The 16059-nt window shown below is 40.1% G+C and overlaps 1 protein-coding gene across 3 annotated transcripts in view; it reads left to right on the top strand.

Annotated features, from left to right (window-relative positions):
* The first annotated feature begins 49 nt into the window (after positions 1–49).
* arhgef6 (Rac/Cdc42 guanine nucleotide exchange factor (GEF) 6) overlaps positions 50–16059 on the top strand; it is a 26351-nt gene continuing 10341 nt past the window's right edge. For all 3 annotated transcript variants that reach the window (XM_023421658.2, XM_023421657.2, XM_023421656.2), the window contains exons 1-12: positions 50–324; positions 1430–1513; positions 3463–3547; positions 6412–6533; positions 6886–7090; positions 9224–9276; positions 9862–9956; positions 10282–10377; positions 11360–11482; positions 13628–13766; positions 14129–14188; positions 15514–15660. In XM_023421658.2, coding sequence (XP_023277426.1) covers positions 160–324; positions 1430–1513; positions 3463–3547; positions 6412–6533; positions 6886–7090; positions 9224–9276; positions 9862–9956; positions 10282–10377; positions 11360–11482; positions 13628–13766; positions 14129–14188; positions 15514–15660 — 1374 coding nt within the window. In that variant the 5' untranslated portion in view covers positions 50–159. The remainder of the gene's footprint in view (positions 325–1429; positions 1514–3462; positions 3548–6411; positions 6534–6885; positions 7091–9223; positions 9277–9861; positions 9957–10281; positions 10378–11359; positions 11483–13627; positions 13767–14128; positions 14189–15513; positions 15661–16059) is intronic.

Raw genomic sequence — 16059 nt, 5'->3', positions numbered from 1 at the left:
GTGTAGAAACAGCGTCGTCCTTCCCCCACCGCCTCTTTTTTTTTTTTTTTTTAACTTGTAGCAGAAGTGCGGATGTGAGTTGCATATTGATACGGAACAGGCCGCCAGTTTTTTTTTTTATAGCAATGCGTGCTTAGGCAATGATCATTTTGTGGAGCTATGAATCCAGAGGAGCAGACTGTAACGTGGTTAATATCACTAGGAGTGCTCAGCTCGCCTAAAAAGAATATAGCGGACCCGGAGGAATTTTTGAAAACATCGTTGAAGGATGGGGTCGTCCTGTGCAAGCTTGCTGAGCGGCTCATACCTGGCTTCACTCCCAAGGTGAGTTGTTGATTTAAGTTAACTTAAGTCAACAAATGCCCAATGATCGATGGCTCTTGTTAAACGGAAGGGAGGGGTTTGTTGAACGTGATACCGACTACAACTTCTCTCCCCTACACCAGGCCTTTCATTTTTGCAGCTTACGGCACCCGAGTCGTTAACTTTTGATGTTTTAGTTTTGTATCAAGCTTGTGCATCGAATTACAGCTGCATTCGGCGAGTTTTCAGATGTGAGATTTCAAGATGCGGTTTCCTGTGAAGCGAAGAAAATGTTCCGCATTCTTGACAGGAGTCAGTCGGTGTGAACACCCTCCAAAACAGGACAAATTCGGCAGCAGGAGTGCATGAAACATTGACCACAGGCCACACAGGGGAGATAGGTGGAGCAGGGGCTTTCATTGCACTCACAGTTTTTCAACAACTTTTTTTTTTTTTTTAACGTGGTTAATGTAATTGTCGTGAATCATATATGTTTCGTTGTCGAGATGACAAAAGTTGATAATGATAAATAACAGTTGCAAAGATAGTTCGTCACTTCCTCCTGAAAGGACTCCAGTGCGACCTCCTCCTTAGAAAAGCGGCGTCAATGTAATTGGAAACAGCTACAATAAAACCGGAAGTAGTAACTTCTCTCTTTGGAGATTTACTTTTCTGTGTAGTTTGTAGCTCTTCCTGTTTGGTTCTCATACATTGCTGTTTAAAGAACAGTTCGGGATTTAATTACAAGCAACGAAAAGTCAAGCTTGTCTTTTGCGTTAAATTTTGACCGTTAAAACGCGGCTGTTCACAAAGATTTTATTTTGAAAGTTGAAAAAAAAAGTGAGCGGATGTTTTGCTTACAGTGGTAACTTTGACATTTCTGTGGTGTTAATGGTTATGTGTGCATGAAGGAGACGCAGGAGGAATCCACAGTTATTTTGTGAACTGTAGGTTACCGCATTAGGGTCACTACAACAGTGTTTTTTTTAGCTTTTGTGTGTAACTGAAATGACAGTAGCGTCGGCATGGAGCTTTAGCTAAGAGCTTGTGTCAGATGTCTATCGCATAGTACTAAACCGAGGTATTTGTTTATATATTTATTTCGTGTGTGTGTGTGTGTGCTCAGTATTGCCAGGATCCGAGAACTGAAGTCGACTGCATTTCCAACATCAGGGAGTTTTTAAGAGGATGCTCGTCCTTGAAAGTGGAGGTAAGTTGACTCAGTGTTGTCTGTCAAGTTTCGTACACAAACCTACGATATTTTGACATGGGCTGATCTCACTCTACCATTATCTCCTTACTTAGCCCTCTTGGCCCATTGCAGTTTACAGAGGAGACTTAAACACACTCTTGCTTGTGTTGTGATCTGCTTACCCTGCTAGCATATGTTTTCTTCACACGTCCATGTGGAGTGAGCCACATTAACAGGCATGCTGTCAGTCACTCACACTGACCAGGTCGGAGGGGAACTGTTGTGACAAGTGCCTCTGTTCTCAAATAGAACAACTTAGGTTTCAACAGTCTTTACTTCCTTGTTAATTCCCTTTCTCTTTCATGCTGCAGTGACTTGATTTTTTGTTTGCCCCCTAGACACACACTGCAGACCTGCATGGCTAAAAAGATGTCTTAATATTGGAAAGGGTCAAATCATTTGCAGATGTTGGGAGTTTTCTCTTTCTCTGTACCAGCCTGTTTGCGACTGCCACACTGGACAGTGATGTCTCCTCTGGCTTTATAAATAGTCTTTTCTGGGCTTGAATCACATCAGTTGGTTTCTTTAAACAACTAATTGAGTCAGCAAGCCTGGCTCACTGCAAAGTCAAGTGGTTCAGTAGGTCTGCCCAGCTGGCTTGTTATGTCTGGGAGGTCCCCTTTGCTTTTATCCATCAGCCCTGCTTTAGCCCATAATTAGACCTTTTGCGGCCAGCCAGTAGCTCATGGGCAGAGGTTTTTGCAGAGCCACTGTCAAATGTATCAGCCAGGGGATGTCTGTGGTGCCACAGCGAGCCCTGCCCATCCTTTGGTCAGTGATGTGATCATGGTTAGAGAACTTTTTCTTTCTGTTTTTACCATAGCAAAGTAGTGCCTGCTTGCCCTGTGACTGCATAAAGAGAGCAGTCACACTGCTTTCACTTCTGCCCCGAGGTGCAGAAAGAGGAAGCGTCAATTACTGCACAATGCCTCAGATTTTTTTGCTGTGTTATGATCTGCATGTGATAATTTATTTGCTCTGATACTACTACAGTCATCAGAGCAACATGTGTTCTTAACATGACTCATTGAAACAATCACCCTAACCATTGTCAAGGTCTCAGCACTGGCAACAGTTATTAATGATCAAAGTCAATACGGTGATGTAAGACCCTTTTGGTCTTTCATTTTGTTTCATCAGTGCAAATTGATTTTTCCAGTCTTTTAGTACCAGCAGTGCAAAATCATTATGCATAAAGCTAACATTGTATACTCACTTTTTTTCTTTTTTTTACATAATGAAAAGCAAGCTGCGTACATTTTGGTAATCAAGTCGAACCTATAGCTGATCCCATACCTAGAGATGTAATGGTCACATTTGCTTTAGGTCTGAATGAGGTCACACACAACTCATGACCACGGCTGTACTACTCAAACTCTATATTTAAGATGTTTTATTTAAAATGTGAAACTTTATCTGCTGGAGGAAAGAAGATAGCTGTCTGAGACAGAGCAAGCAAGCAGTGTGGCTGTGACTGTGTGAGCATCTACGAATCGCAAATGTGTCTGGCACTGTCTGTTTTATTTCAAACCACTAAGTCACAAAATATGGGTCATGCTCGACATGTCAGTTTTTATCTCTGTCTTGTTATAGGCTTTTTCAAATCCCTGTGTGCGTTTCATTGTGTGTGTGTGTCTTTCTATTGTTTGTGCAGCAGCCTGGAATGAGTCTCTCTCTCTCTCTCTCTCTCTCTCTCTCTCTCTCTCTCTCTCTCTCTCTCTCTCTCTCTCTCTCTCTCTCTGTGTGTGCACTCAACAAGCATTACTGCTCACATCAGTGCAATCAGTAGAAAAGTTCTAATTTTGACCTACTCTTCTTCCATATCTGATGGATTCCAGGTTATTTGAAGTGATGGTTTGACATTTATTTTGGTCTGAAAGCATCTTCTCTGTTCCTTTTCCATCCAGGGGTTTGAACCAGAGTGGTTATACACTGGTGACAATTTTGGCAAAGTACTGACCACTTTGCTGGCAGTCAACTTTGCCACACAAGGTAAGAGTTTTGTGGTCTTTCTCTGTGCTTCCATTCCCCAATTTTGGGGACAGCATGATCATATCTTTCCTTCTCTGAAAGTAAAGAACCATATAGTAATGAGTAAAAGTATTAGTTTTTAAGTTCCAGTATCTGAATGTGTTGAAGAATGAAAATGAAGCATCTAATGTGCAAAAGAAAAACATGAATTCAATGAAAATCCTCCTATTAAATATAAAAGTGTCCTTCCCTCCCCCGTCACTTCGCCTCAGTTCCAATAAATGAGCTTAGACAACGAATAAATAGAACATGTGGCTACATACTGTATTAGCTGTGGCCAGCTGATGTCTTCTCCCTCATGTATGTGTTATGATGGTGGTCTTTTTCATTTAGCTCTTTGTTCATGCAGCCATTCTAAATCATGATTGAGTGTGTTACCCATGGGCAGCTGGCATGGCAGTGTGTGTTTGTGTCACGCTGAGTGCCATATTTACTCATGTGCACCCATAGCTTGAGCCACCCTCAATAATTCTCCTTCTTTGTTGGTCATTTTTTGTACGCTCACATTAAGCTCCTCTATGAGGCAACATGCCTAATGTTACTGAATATACTGTATGTGTGAGTGTATGCATTTCAGACAGACATACACCCCCTTCTCAAATGCATTTCTTCAGTGAGGACACAGCATAATGTGGTTTGCAGTGCAGCAGCCCCACAGCAGTTCAGAGCTAATTGCTTTGCTTGAATCTCCTTGTTTGGGGGCACTGAGGAAGTAGCGCCAGTCTCCCTCCAGTTTCTAACTCAAAGCTGCCTGAGAACCAGCAGCCTAAGAATTATTTAGTCAGCGTTTTTAGACTAATCTGCCACCGCTGCATGTTTTATGAGAGATGCATAATGTTCCAGGCTATTTGAGAACATGTGTTTGTGACATTTCTGGATGTAAAGGGAGTAATGGGATATGTGCCTCAGATTCGGCCTGAATGACAGTGAAGAAGGAGCATGACATGAGGGCTGCGGCTGATGAATATTTTCATGGTTGATTATTTGGCTGATTATGTTTCTGATTAATTGAATCGTCTATAAATGTCAGAATATTGTGAAAATAGACCACTGCAGAGCTGGAGGTGACGTTTTTTAACGGCTTATTTTGTCTGACTAACAGTACAAACCCACATATTCAATTTGCAGTTGTGTAAATCAAATGTAGAAAGTCCATTTTTGCTTGATGTAAATTCATTTTCTGTGTTTTCCCCCCATCAATTAATGGGCTAATTGTTTCCATACTGCATGATATTACCTGCGGTACCTTCCCTTTTGTGATGTATTACAGTTGCTGTCATTCTGTTAATGCATGATCAATCTCTTGAGTGCACATAAATGGATGGGAGGATGCATGCCACAGTGTGAGATGGGGCGAGAAGCCTCTGCTAGTGCTGGGCTCTGCTTGATATGCAAATCTTTTAGAGGCTGGCTATGCCTAGCAGCTGTTCTCTCGTCTTCAGAAGTGAACTTGATTTGAAGTGGATTAGTCACAAGTTAGTTGATATGATTAAACATAAGAGCCCTCTGTGTTTTTACTCATGATCCTCTTCCAAGCCTTGTTTTCCCCCTGTCTCATGATGACTTTCTGTGCTCAGCGTTTATGTTTGTGTAGGGTAAACGCTTTGAACATTGCCCTCATACAGGAATAACAGTGGAAATCACAGAGCTTAGCTGACAGAAGGGCTTCTCAGGACTCTGTGTGTGGGTGTTGGTGTGGGTGTGTGGGTGTGTGGGTGTTGGGAGTGGCATGTGGGATCCATGAGTGCATGTGGACTATCCTGCTGCCTTCAGTGTGTCTTTCATCATATCAGTTATGCCTCGGAGTGATGCACCCTGACGTCTCAGCATATGGGAAGCAGTAGGGAATCGTTTTTTCCGTTTAAACTTTCATTACATAGATTCCAGATGATGTGCTGATAAAACAAGATGACACAAAAAGTGTTACAATACACATTTTAGTGCCTTTTGGTGAAAGTGCACATAAGCGTGTCAATTATATAGCTCTTTATTGAGTATCTGAATTAAAGGTTACTGAGGCTTATGGTGCACACTCATTATTTTTTTATTCTTCTGCAATTTGCAACAGGATTAGACAGTAGACCTGGCTAGCATCCAGTTGGCATTTGGGAGGGAGTCTTCAGTGAGAGTGTTTCTGCTTGTTAGCCTGTAAGAGGCTGCAGGGCTACCATGTGTCACTTTTCAAGTGAGCACTGGCAACAAAATTGATGCCTCCATCAGTGCATCTCAAAGATTGCACTCACACTGCAGGACACCTGACAGCTACTGACCCTAAATCACGTTCCCCCGGCTGCAGTGGCTCAGCGATGACACTGTAGAGGGTTTGGGTGTCTGTAACATAAATTCACCCACTAGACTGCACTTCAGATGAGAGGCAGGAGGAAATTAAACACATGTCAATTAGTCAGAATGAAATGTATTTGCTGGACCAACACATTGACTGTATGAGTGATCAGTGAGACATGTTTATTTTACGATGTATAGACTGTATGTTGCCTTCCTTTTCCCTTTTCCTTCCTTTTTTTCGGAGCACTGTGCCAGTTCTGGTTAACTCAGATGATTCTGTGTGGCGTTGTAAATGTGTAGCCTGTGTGTGCGCATGTTCACTGTCCTGCGGCTGTGCAGCGCAATGGACCGTTCTCACATGAATTATCATCAACTGGTCATCCCCCAAAGTATGTGCACCTGCGTCAGCTGTGATGATGAGGATGAGGATGAGGATGAGGAGTGTGTTTGTGCGTATTTTCAAGGAGAAGTTCAAACACCAATGCAACCGAATAACCATTAATAGAGGTGCTATATATTTCCTGTGTGTGTGTCCATAGACTGTGCTGCTGAGAGGTCATGTCCGCAGTCCGGTGCCCCCCCTCCTAGTCAGTCGACGTCTTCACACACACTCTCATCTGCCAAATCCAAAGGCTCTCTACGTAGACAATCCAAATCAGTGGTATGGTCTCTTCTATATACATCTACATTTTCTGTCTTCCTGTTTTTTCCTCACCTCACATGCTTGAAAGTGGTTCATCCAAGTTTGATTCTCCCCATTTTGCACATATTTTATATAGAATATGTCAGATCATCATATGTCAGTTTTATTCCACATGACTGCACTTTTCATTCCCTTGCACAATAAGGAAATAATTATATTAAGAGAAGCATAAAACATTTCATACAAATCCACAGCCGAATTTAAAAGAAGAATGTGCAAGTCCAATATGTTGCATTGCACATAGGTACACACATACACGTACAGATCATTTTTGAGGATACACCCCATGACGTTTGTGTTTGCGTAACAGGAGATGTCTGAGAACGGCGGAGGTGGGCACCTGATGGTGAAGGCTCGCTTCAACTTCAAACAGAACAACGAGGATGAGCTGTCATTCAGTAAAGGTGAAATGATCCATGTGACGCGGCAGGAGGAGGGAGGATGGTGGGAGGGCACACTCAATGGCAAGACAGGCTGGTTCCCCAGTAACTACGTCCGAGAGGTCAAACCCTGCGGTGAGTTGGGCCACACAATCAGGATCATGAATTCCTTAGTTTGGTCGTGCCACCAGTTTCAAAAAGATTTTGTTGCAAACATTTTTGTATTGTATACAAAATATACATTTAGCTAAACATGCAGTATAATTTGCATTTGACACCTTATTTTGGAAGTGTAATGCAGAGTATAGAGTATTATGGTGCACTTTTTAGTGCTGTTGAAGAAAAGCTGTGATGAAACATGAGTTGTTGCAAAATAGATGTATGACAGCATGATATCGTTGACATTATTTGTGTTCCAGCACTTATTATAAACAATACAATACAGAATAAAGTGGCAAGAAAAAGTGTGTGAACCCTTTGGAATGAGCTGGTTTTTTGCACTGGTCATAAAATGCGATCTGATCTTCATCTAACTCACAAATGTAGACAAACACAGTGTCCCTGAGCTAATATCACACAAACCATTATAATCTTCTGTGTCTTTATTGGACACAGCCATTAAACATTCACAGTGCTGCTGGAAAAAGTAAGTGAACCCTTGGATTTAATAACTGGTCGAACATCCTTTGGCACCAATAACCTCAAACAAGCTCTTCCAGTAGCTGCTGATCAGATCTGTACATTGTTCAGGAGGAATTTTGAACCATTCTTCCTACAGAACTGCTGCAGTTCAGCCATATATATTCTTACGATGTCTGGTGTGAGCGGCTCTCGTCAGGTCATTCAGCAGCATCTCTACAGGGTTAAGATCTGGGCTCTGACTGGACCACTCCAACAGCAAGATTATCTTTATTTGTAATCATTCAGTGGTAGTTTTATTTTGATGTTTAAGGTCATTGTCTTGCTGCATCATCAGGTCACCCTAACATTATCCTGTAAGAGACCTTGAAAAACTTGGGAATTCATTCTTCCCTCGATGATGTGGAACTGTCCAGGCCCGGAGGTAGCAAAGCCCCAAATCATGATGCTCCCTCCACCCTACTTTACCTTTGGGATGATGTTGTCATGTTGATATACAGTTCCCATTTTACACCATACATAGTGCTGCATGTTCTTCTCAAACAATTCAACTTTAGTTTCATCACTCCATAAAACATTTTCCCAGTCATGCTGTCGAGAGTCAACCTGCTCTTTGGCAAACTTCTGGGGTTTGCTTCAGTTTTTTTTTTTTTTTCTCTGAGAGCAGCGGCTTCCTCCATGCTGTCTGTAGCCAGACACCAAGCTCCATGCAACCATGCACCACGATTTGCATATGTTAGACTCATAAACAGAGATTTTAACCAGCTCCAATGATTCCTTTAAGCCTTTAGCTGTTTCTCTGAGGTTCTTTGTTATGTTATTGATCATTCTGCGTTGTACCCTTCGAGTCTTCTCAGCTGGGCGCCCACTTCTAGGGAGAGTCGCCACATAACTAAATCATCTCCATTTATAGACAGTTTGTCTGACTGTGGACTGATGAATATCTAAACTCTTTGACTTTGTAACTCTTTCAGCGTCATGCAAATCAGAAATTCTTGATCCTAAGTTTTTTGTAAGACATGGTTCACATCAGCAGATGCTTCTTGTGAATAAGAAACTCAAAATGTTTGAGTGTTGTTTCATTGACTGGACTCCAGTTTTGATGACTCCTGACTCCAATTAGCTTTTTTTGATGTCATTAGCTGGGGGGTTCACATACTTACTCACAGCTTACACTGTGAATGTTTCAGTGATGTTTTCAATATGGACAAGAACAGTACAATGATTTGAGTGTTAGTTAAAGTAGGTTGTGTCATAATTGTAACTTGAATGAAGATCTGACCATATTTTAGGACAGATTTATACATGAATGGAGATCATTTCAAAGGCTTCACTTACTTTCTCTTGCCACTGTATGAGACACAAATGCTGATGTCTTGTTAATCTGAAAAATAGATTTCTATCTGTTCTGCACTGTAACTTTTTAAACTCCATTTTCTGTAAGAAAAGATTTCCTGCCTACATTCATATTCAACTGGATACTTAAACTGTCAAACTGATCTATATAATGGTTTTTATTGCCTGGATATTCAATATAAATGTTTTTTTTTTGCCAATTTTTCAGATTTTTCTGAATTAGTTCTGCTGAATTGGCAAGTCCTCACATATTGTTACTTATCTCCTTTACAGAGAAGCCAGCGTCTCCTAAAGGAACTCAGCTGACCAAAAACTACTACAGTGTGGTGAGTGAAAATTCTGTGGGATTTTATATAATATTTGCTATTCTCTATGGCGGTTAGCTTACATAAACAAGAGCTTTGTTTCATTCATTTTTCAATAGAGATCATATGAAAGCTGAAATTAACAAGGGTTTTTGACTAAATTTGTTATTACATACAGTATGTGTGCTATTGAAAAATACTGAAATGTTTGTCTTGGTTGAACATACCAGTAAGGAAATCATACATTTGACATCATGTAACTTCAGTGATGGTTCTCTCTACTTGATAGCAGAACAAAATAAGACGAGATCTGGAATGTGATAGATTTTAGTTTATATTTCTATTACCTATACAAATCAAAAATACTTTATAACCCTCTGATCAGAATGTGTCTATTATTGTCTTATCACAGTTTAGTCGAGTTTTCCTCTTTTAACTCAACAAATAAGTAACTTCTCCATTTCAAATCACACTCTGTTACCCCTGCATCACTCTGTTTTCTCACTGTTTAAGTGAACTAAAAATAACCCAGATTTTCCTCCGCTGAAACACTATGTTTTGACAACATTAACATGCGGTATTCTGCTGATTGTGCTACTTTTGCAGGTGGTACAGGACATCGTGGAACATGAGCGGGAGTTTGTCAAAGAATTACAAACAGTGCTGAGTTGTTACCTGCGACCCTTGCAAGGCAGCGACAAGTAAGAGCAATGACAAGGAAAAGATCAAAATGACAGATCCGTTAATGGGCAAAAGACATCACTTAATTCAGAAGACCGTGTGGATTACTAGGAAAATGTTTTTTAATAATTGAGTGATCCAAAATTCTTGAATTTGACTGTCTTAATTATTTGTTCATTAATTATGAAATTTAAGGTTTTTAATGAATATGTCAATATTCTTAATAATAATTTACCAAAACTGTAATCAATAGTAATGTCCACTGTACTTTCATGTTAAACTTTCAAGCATTGTTGTAGCACAGTCCTTGTTGTCTCCAATTGTGCCAAATCTGTGTGTATTCAGGCTGAGCAGTGCAGACAGCGCCACCCTGTGTGGAAACCTGGAGGAGATCCTCACCTTCCAGCAGGGGCTATGTGTGGCTCTGGAGGACTGTACTAAGTAAGTCATGCTGGACACGGACCTCCATGTTTGATCAGTTATACAAGATAAACAGTCTCAGTGAAGAGCATTGTTTGGACCACAGTGTACATACACCCTCTTGTGCACGTTATCTTAGACATAATCAAATACCTTTTAGAAGACCATTTTAGACCATTTATTTTTTAGTTAATTTACTACACTGCGCACATACTATACATTACTGCGAAGAGTTCTACAAAACATACCATGCTTGGTTCTTTTTTTGCAATCACTTCCTTCCTCCCAGACATCTCTTCCCTCTTGGTACAAATACCAACTTGCAAAAGCTGAAATATTCTTTCAAATATGCAATCTGTCAGAGTGAGCATGAAACCCAGTGTATTTTTATCAAAGTTAATATCTTTGCACACATTGATTTGTAAAATCTGCACATCCTCTGGTGCATTCATGCTCTGGTGGGGAAACTCTGATATTCAGAACTACTGGAAACAAATGTCTGCCTTGGTAGAAGGAAAATATATTCATACATCTAAGAAGGTATGGTATGCTTTGGAGATTGGCCTGTACAGTGTGTACAGTCTAAAAATAGCCCTTAAAATAATAAGTACTTAAACTATAAAACTTTGAGCTTGAAGCCTAGAAATGTCTTAAATTTCTCTCATCCAGTTTAAGGAAGTTGAAGATGTTGTTGCATTGGTGGTGTTCTGTTAATCTGACGAGAGAGCAGTCGGATTCTGCCAGGTTTCAAAAATGCAAGAACGGGCTTGTACTCCACTCGGTAAAAATGTCTTCGCAGATTAAATCTCACAGACACCCTGAATAGTGGCAGCTTTTCAGTTATTGAGAAATGACCCGGTATATCATCATAACTTATAATTATAACATAACTCTTGGTCTCTTTCCATATCTCCCATATCCTTTTCTTTTCCCAACACTTTTTTTTTACTTCCTTCACTCTTTCCACTTCTCTGACCTTGTCTCTGTATCTCTGACTTTGCAGAGTCCCAGAGGGCCAGCAGCGAGTGGCAGGCTGCTATTTAAACCTGATGTGTCAGATCAAGACTCTGTATCTGGCTTACTGTTCCAGCCACCCCTCGGCTGTCTGCATCCTCACCGACCACAGGTCAGCCCCTGCACGCAAAACAGCCAGGCAGCTGTACAATACCTTACCAGAGAGAGGTCTTAGTTTTAAATCACATGACAACTGTATCAAGGTAGAATTTAGTTTTTGATTCATTTAGCTGAACATTCAGGGTTCACAGACCTGCATTTTCGAAATGGCTTTTGATTGACTTAAAAGCCCCTCATTGTGCTAGACTCTCTCAGCTGATGAAGGTTTCAACTAGTTTGCAAGTTTTTTCCAAAACTGACACAATATCCTTCAAACTGTAATTTAACCCAGTGGTTCCCACCCTGGGGCTTTGGGGTCCCCATGAGGCGTTAGAAGATAAACTGAAGGGGTCATGAAATAATTTCCTGTGTAGGAAATGTGAAAAGACAACATTATGCCACACAAAATTATCTTTATTTTCTCTTATCTTAGCTTGTTTCTTTTGTGAAATATTGTCTAATTTGACCTCTTCAGGCCCCTAAAAATGATTCAAATTAAACAGTCTGAGAAAAGAAAATCTCTATTAACTTCTCACAACTCTTGCATCCTCCTTTTAAGGGGTCAAAGGCAAAGGAGGTTTCAAACCATTAATAAAACGACCCAGATGCCCTCCAGCTTTGCTTACATACCTATTTTTTCAGTCATTTGTTTTATATATCTGTGAAAAGTTGACATGCATCATTGTTGTGTGATTCTAGGACTACTCCATGCAGATTTTTGCTGATGAGCTGCAGTTTAATCTTTAGCCACAAGGTGTCAGGCTTTCTATGTGTAAATGAACAGGAAGCGAAACTGACTCTCAGAAGCTGCACCAAGTCCCTGTGTGCTGAAGGTTTACTTCAATCCATCTACTATTGAAAAGCATCATTCTCATTTAGTGGGACCTACTGTCGTGAATCTGTATTGCATAGATCACAGTCACTGTGAAATAGCAAAATGGTCATGATGCAGTTTAAACGATACATTCTTGGGCAGTGTAGATGTAGCATGTCAGTTTCTACATTGTGAGCTGCAGATTAAGTTGAATTACAAACAGGAAGGAGCTGACTGTTGACAGGATGTATAGAGTTGTGGTTACGTTGACAGGCAAGCAAAGCACTTTTTCACAGTAAACACATTTGTGTTTCTGTTGAAGGAGACTTTCTTTTTCACATTCACATTTTACGCACTGTTACCAGGCAGTGCTGTTACAGGACACTATATTACTGAAGTTCTGGATCTTTCAAAGCACGTTGGCAAGGTTGCAATGAAGTGAACATGTTGTACTTGACAGCAAAATTTCAGAAACCAAACTGATGATCTAATTTGTGCTGCCTTTCAATCTATGTCAGCACCAGAACAGGTGCGAGTGGGCTTTTCTCATATTCCCCACTGGTGTGATATACTGTAACAGTGTTGGTGTTTCTTGCAACAGTGAAATGAGTGCCAATATTACATTTATCATCACAAATATGATGCTCATACTTTACCACCGAAATGAATCCAGTACGTAGCAACATCTTCTCATAATGGGAAGCAGTTATGTATTTTAACTTTTACTGGTTTTATTATTATGAAGCTTTAGACGTCTGTTTGATGCAGTCACCTTTTGTTTGGCTGTTAAGGGCGATTCCTGCTTTCTGCTGTTAAAAGCCAAACTGCAACAAAGTGTTTATTTACATCCTTTTACAATTAACTCCATATCACAGGTGAGAGATATAACCAATACACAGTATGTCATGATAAGGTCTGCTATGTCTTAGACATAATAAGATTAAAGTGCGCCTTTTTAAATGGTCATTTTTCAGTTTTAGGGTCCATCCACTTAACCTGCACAGATAAAGCTGTTTAATAAGTTGCTGTCTTCCAGTGTGTAGCATATCCAAAAATTGACTGTATTGTAAAAACCATTGTCCTGGTTCTTGACCTACTGTATGTTTACCATCTGGACATATCTAGTGAAAATGATAAAAATGTATATTGAAATCACTCTAAGCTGTTATGCACTGAAATGATCAAATTGTTTTTGGGGTAACATCAAGTTGTTGTCAGAAATCTGCATCTTTGAAGTGTCCTTGAACTTTGACCTATACATTCAGGCTGCACTGCACTCTGTATCCCCATAGAAAAACTTCACTGTGCACTAAAAGTGTTTGTTTGTGTGTGTGTGTCTAACAGTGATGAATTAGACAAGTTCATGGAGAGCCAGGGAGCAAGTGCTCCAGGGATCCTGACCCTGACCTCCAGTCTCAGTAAGCCCTTCATGAGGCTTGACAAGTACCCGACCCTGCTGCAGGAGCTGGAGAGACACGTGGAGGTACAGGAGCAAATATCTTAATATATACTGAAATAATGTATAATAAAACATTGAAAATAATACTGAAATGTATTCAAATCTGTACTGTACAGTGTCACTACAGTATACACAACTCTTAACCATTCAAATTTTGATTTGTTTGACCTGATTTACCTCGAATAATGAAAAGGACCACTAAAATCGGACAATTTCTAGAAATGGAAAGTTAAAAAGAAAGTGTCTTTCTCTTCCTGTCTCTGACTTCCTTTCTATATCACAGTATATCAAGTTATCACAATTTTTTTTCCCTTAAGATTTAGGGCACAACGGCTCGACTCTAAGTTGCTGTATTTGATTCGATGTGTTGTTTATTTCCACCACAGGAAGCCCACACAGACTACACTGACATTGTAAAGGCAACAGCAGCATTTAGGAGCCTAGTGGTAAGTGTGGAAATCCAGAGGGCTCTTCATTCTTAAACTATCCTTTAACCATGCAATCTTTGTTAATCTTCACCAGGGATTAGGCTTTTTGTCACTGCAGAACAAGCCTCAGTTAAACAACCTGTAAGCCTCTCATGTCAATTCTCAATTACTGGATCGTGCATCTGCTGGATTTCTTCTTTCTTCTTATTTCCCCGGCAAAATTGAAGACACTGTTTCGTGTCAAAGGTTAATATGTGGATGAAATAAATCTTTTTTTTTTTCTTTTTTTTTTTAAATGTATGCTTTTCACTCAGATGATGATAATTAACTGATTAAAGCATTCAAATTAATCCACAGCGTAACACACTAATGACAGTGCAACGTAATATAGCAGTTCACAGTCAAGCACAGGTCTGGTGAGAGTTTAATGAAAGTGTCTTAGCTTTTGTGTCAGCTGCAGGTTGGGTGATAATGTTGTTCCTACAGTGGGTGTGAACTGAAATGCCATCTTAGAAGAGCTGGATTAGAAAACGAGCAACCGCAGTGTACTTGAGTGAACATTATTCTGAGGCACAATTTCCCCGGTACAGCTCAGAGTTCTGTGTAAGAATAAATGAGGTGACTCACACATGTTTCTTGAACAGGGCTGCGCAAGAAAGTAGGGAAAAAAAAATCACACAACACTGACAATTGTAATTTGCAAGTCTCATTTGTGTGTGTGTGTGTGCATGCATGTGTTTTGAATGTGTGGTTGGGTGGGTAGACGCTAAGAAATGCTACCTACCTCTCTGTAGTGTTCTCTCTCCAGAACCTATGTTTTGTATAATGCGCAGTGGAAAATGGCAGATGTTGCATTGTCATTTTTCTTGCTTGAAGAGGGAGAACCCCTGCCTAGCACCTGAAAATATACTACTAAATGTTGCTCTTTAGACCTATGACAAAGAAGTAAAAAAAAAAAAAAAGAAAAGAAAAAGAAAATCATATAGACACTGGGGCGGCTGTGATTCAGGAGGTAGAGCGGGTTGTCTGCTAATCAGAAGCACACATACATTTTTTAAAGCCATATCCATAGTGGAAAGAAAATCCCCTGTTGCTCATTGTTCAGTAACGGATCATAATTACCTCTACCAGTAAGCAAACATTAATTTTGTGAGAGTAGATCTCACAAATTTTGACGTTATAAGCTTTTATTCTGAAACTCTTTAAATCCAGAAATCTGGAAATGGGTATGAATAGCAAAGGTATTTATCCAAAGCAGCTCTGTATCTAACTGTTTCAGTGAGTTATTGCTTTGCTACCTTCATAGACTGTATATATTTATGTGTGTGTGTGTGTGTCTTCAGGCGCAGTGTCAGGAACTGCGGAAGCGCAAGAACCTGGAGCTCCAGATCTTGTCAGAACCAGTGCGGGGCTGGGAGGGAGACAGCATGAAGAGCCTGGGTCATGTAGCTTACATGTCCCAGGTCCACATGAAAAATGGGTCCAGTGAGGTGAGAGGCGTGTTCGATTTGTCTCAAGCTTTTTCCAGGATGTCCAAAAATAACTTCAGTTGTCACTTTGTTTCCTTCAAATTGTTAGGATTTGGCTGTCTTAGTGAAAGGTGTAAATTAGAGTCCCATGGGTTCCATTCAGTCAAAGAGGATAGATAAGCATCTTAGAGGGATTTACAGGATTTATTGGACTACTAAGCACAAAATTTGCCCTAGTGTGCACAGAGAAGTAATGATTGTAATGATTTCTGTCTGCTTCTTTTCTCATCCTCAAAATTCTTTGGTATAATTTAACTGGAGTCATTGTGACATTAAAATAAAAATAAAAAAATCATATCCATTTCTCAGTTCAGAATACTGGGTACCAGTCCTGCTGTATAACAAATACTGCCAGTCAGA

This window comes from Seriola lalandi, unplaced genomic scaffold (assembly GCF_002814215.2).
Source record: "Seriola lalandi dorsalis isolate HSWRI2012SDOR001 ecotype SW California unplaced genomic scaffold, Sedor1 jcf7180002054673, whole genome shotgun sequence".
In the NCBI taxonomy this organism is placed as follows: domain Eukaryota; kingdom Metazoa; phylum Chordata; class Actinopteri; order Carangiformes; family Carangidae; genus Seriola; species Seriola lalandi.
Note: the sequence above shows the minus strand (reverse complement) of the source record. Positions and strands in the feature narration are given on the sequence as shown.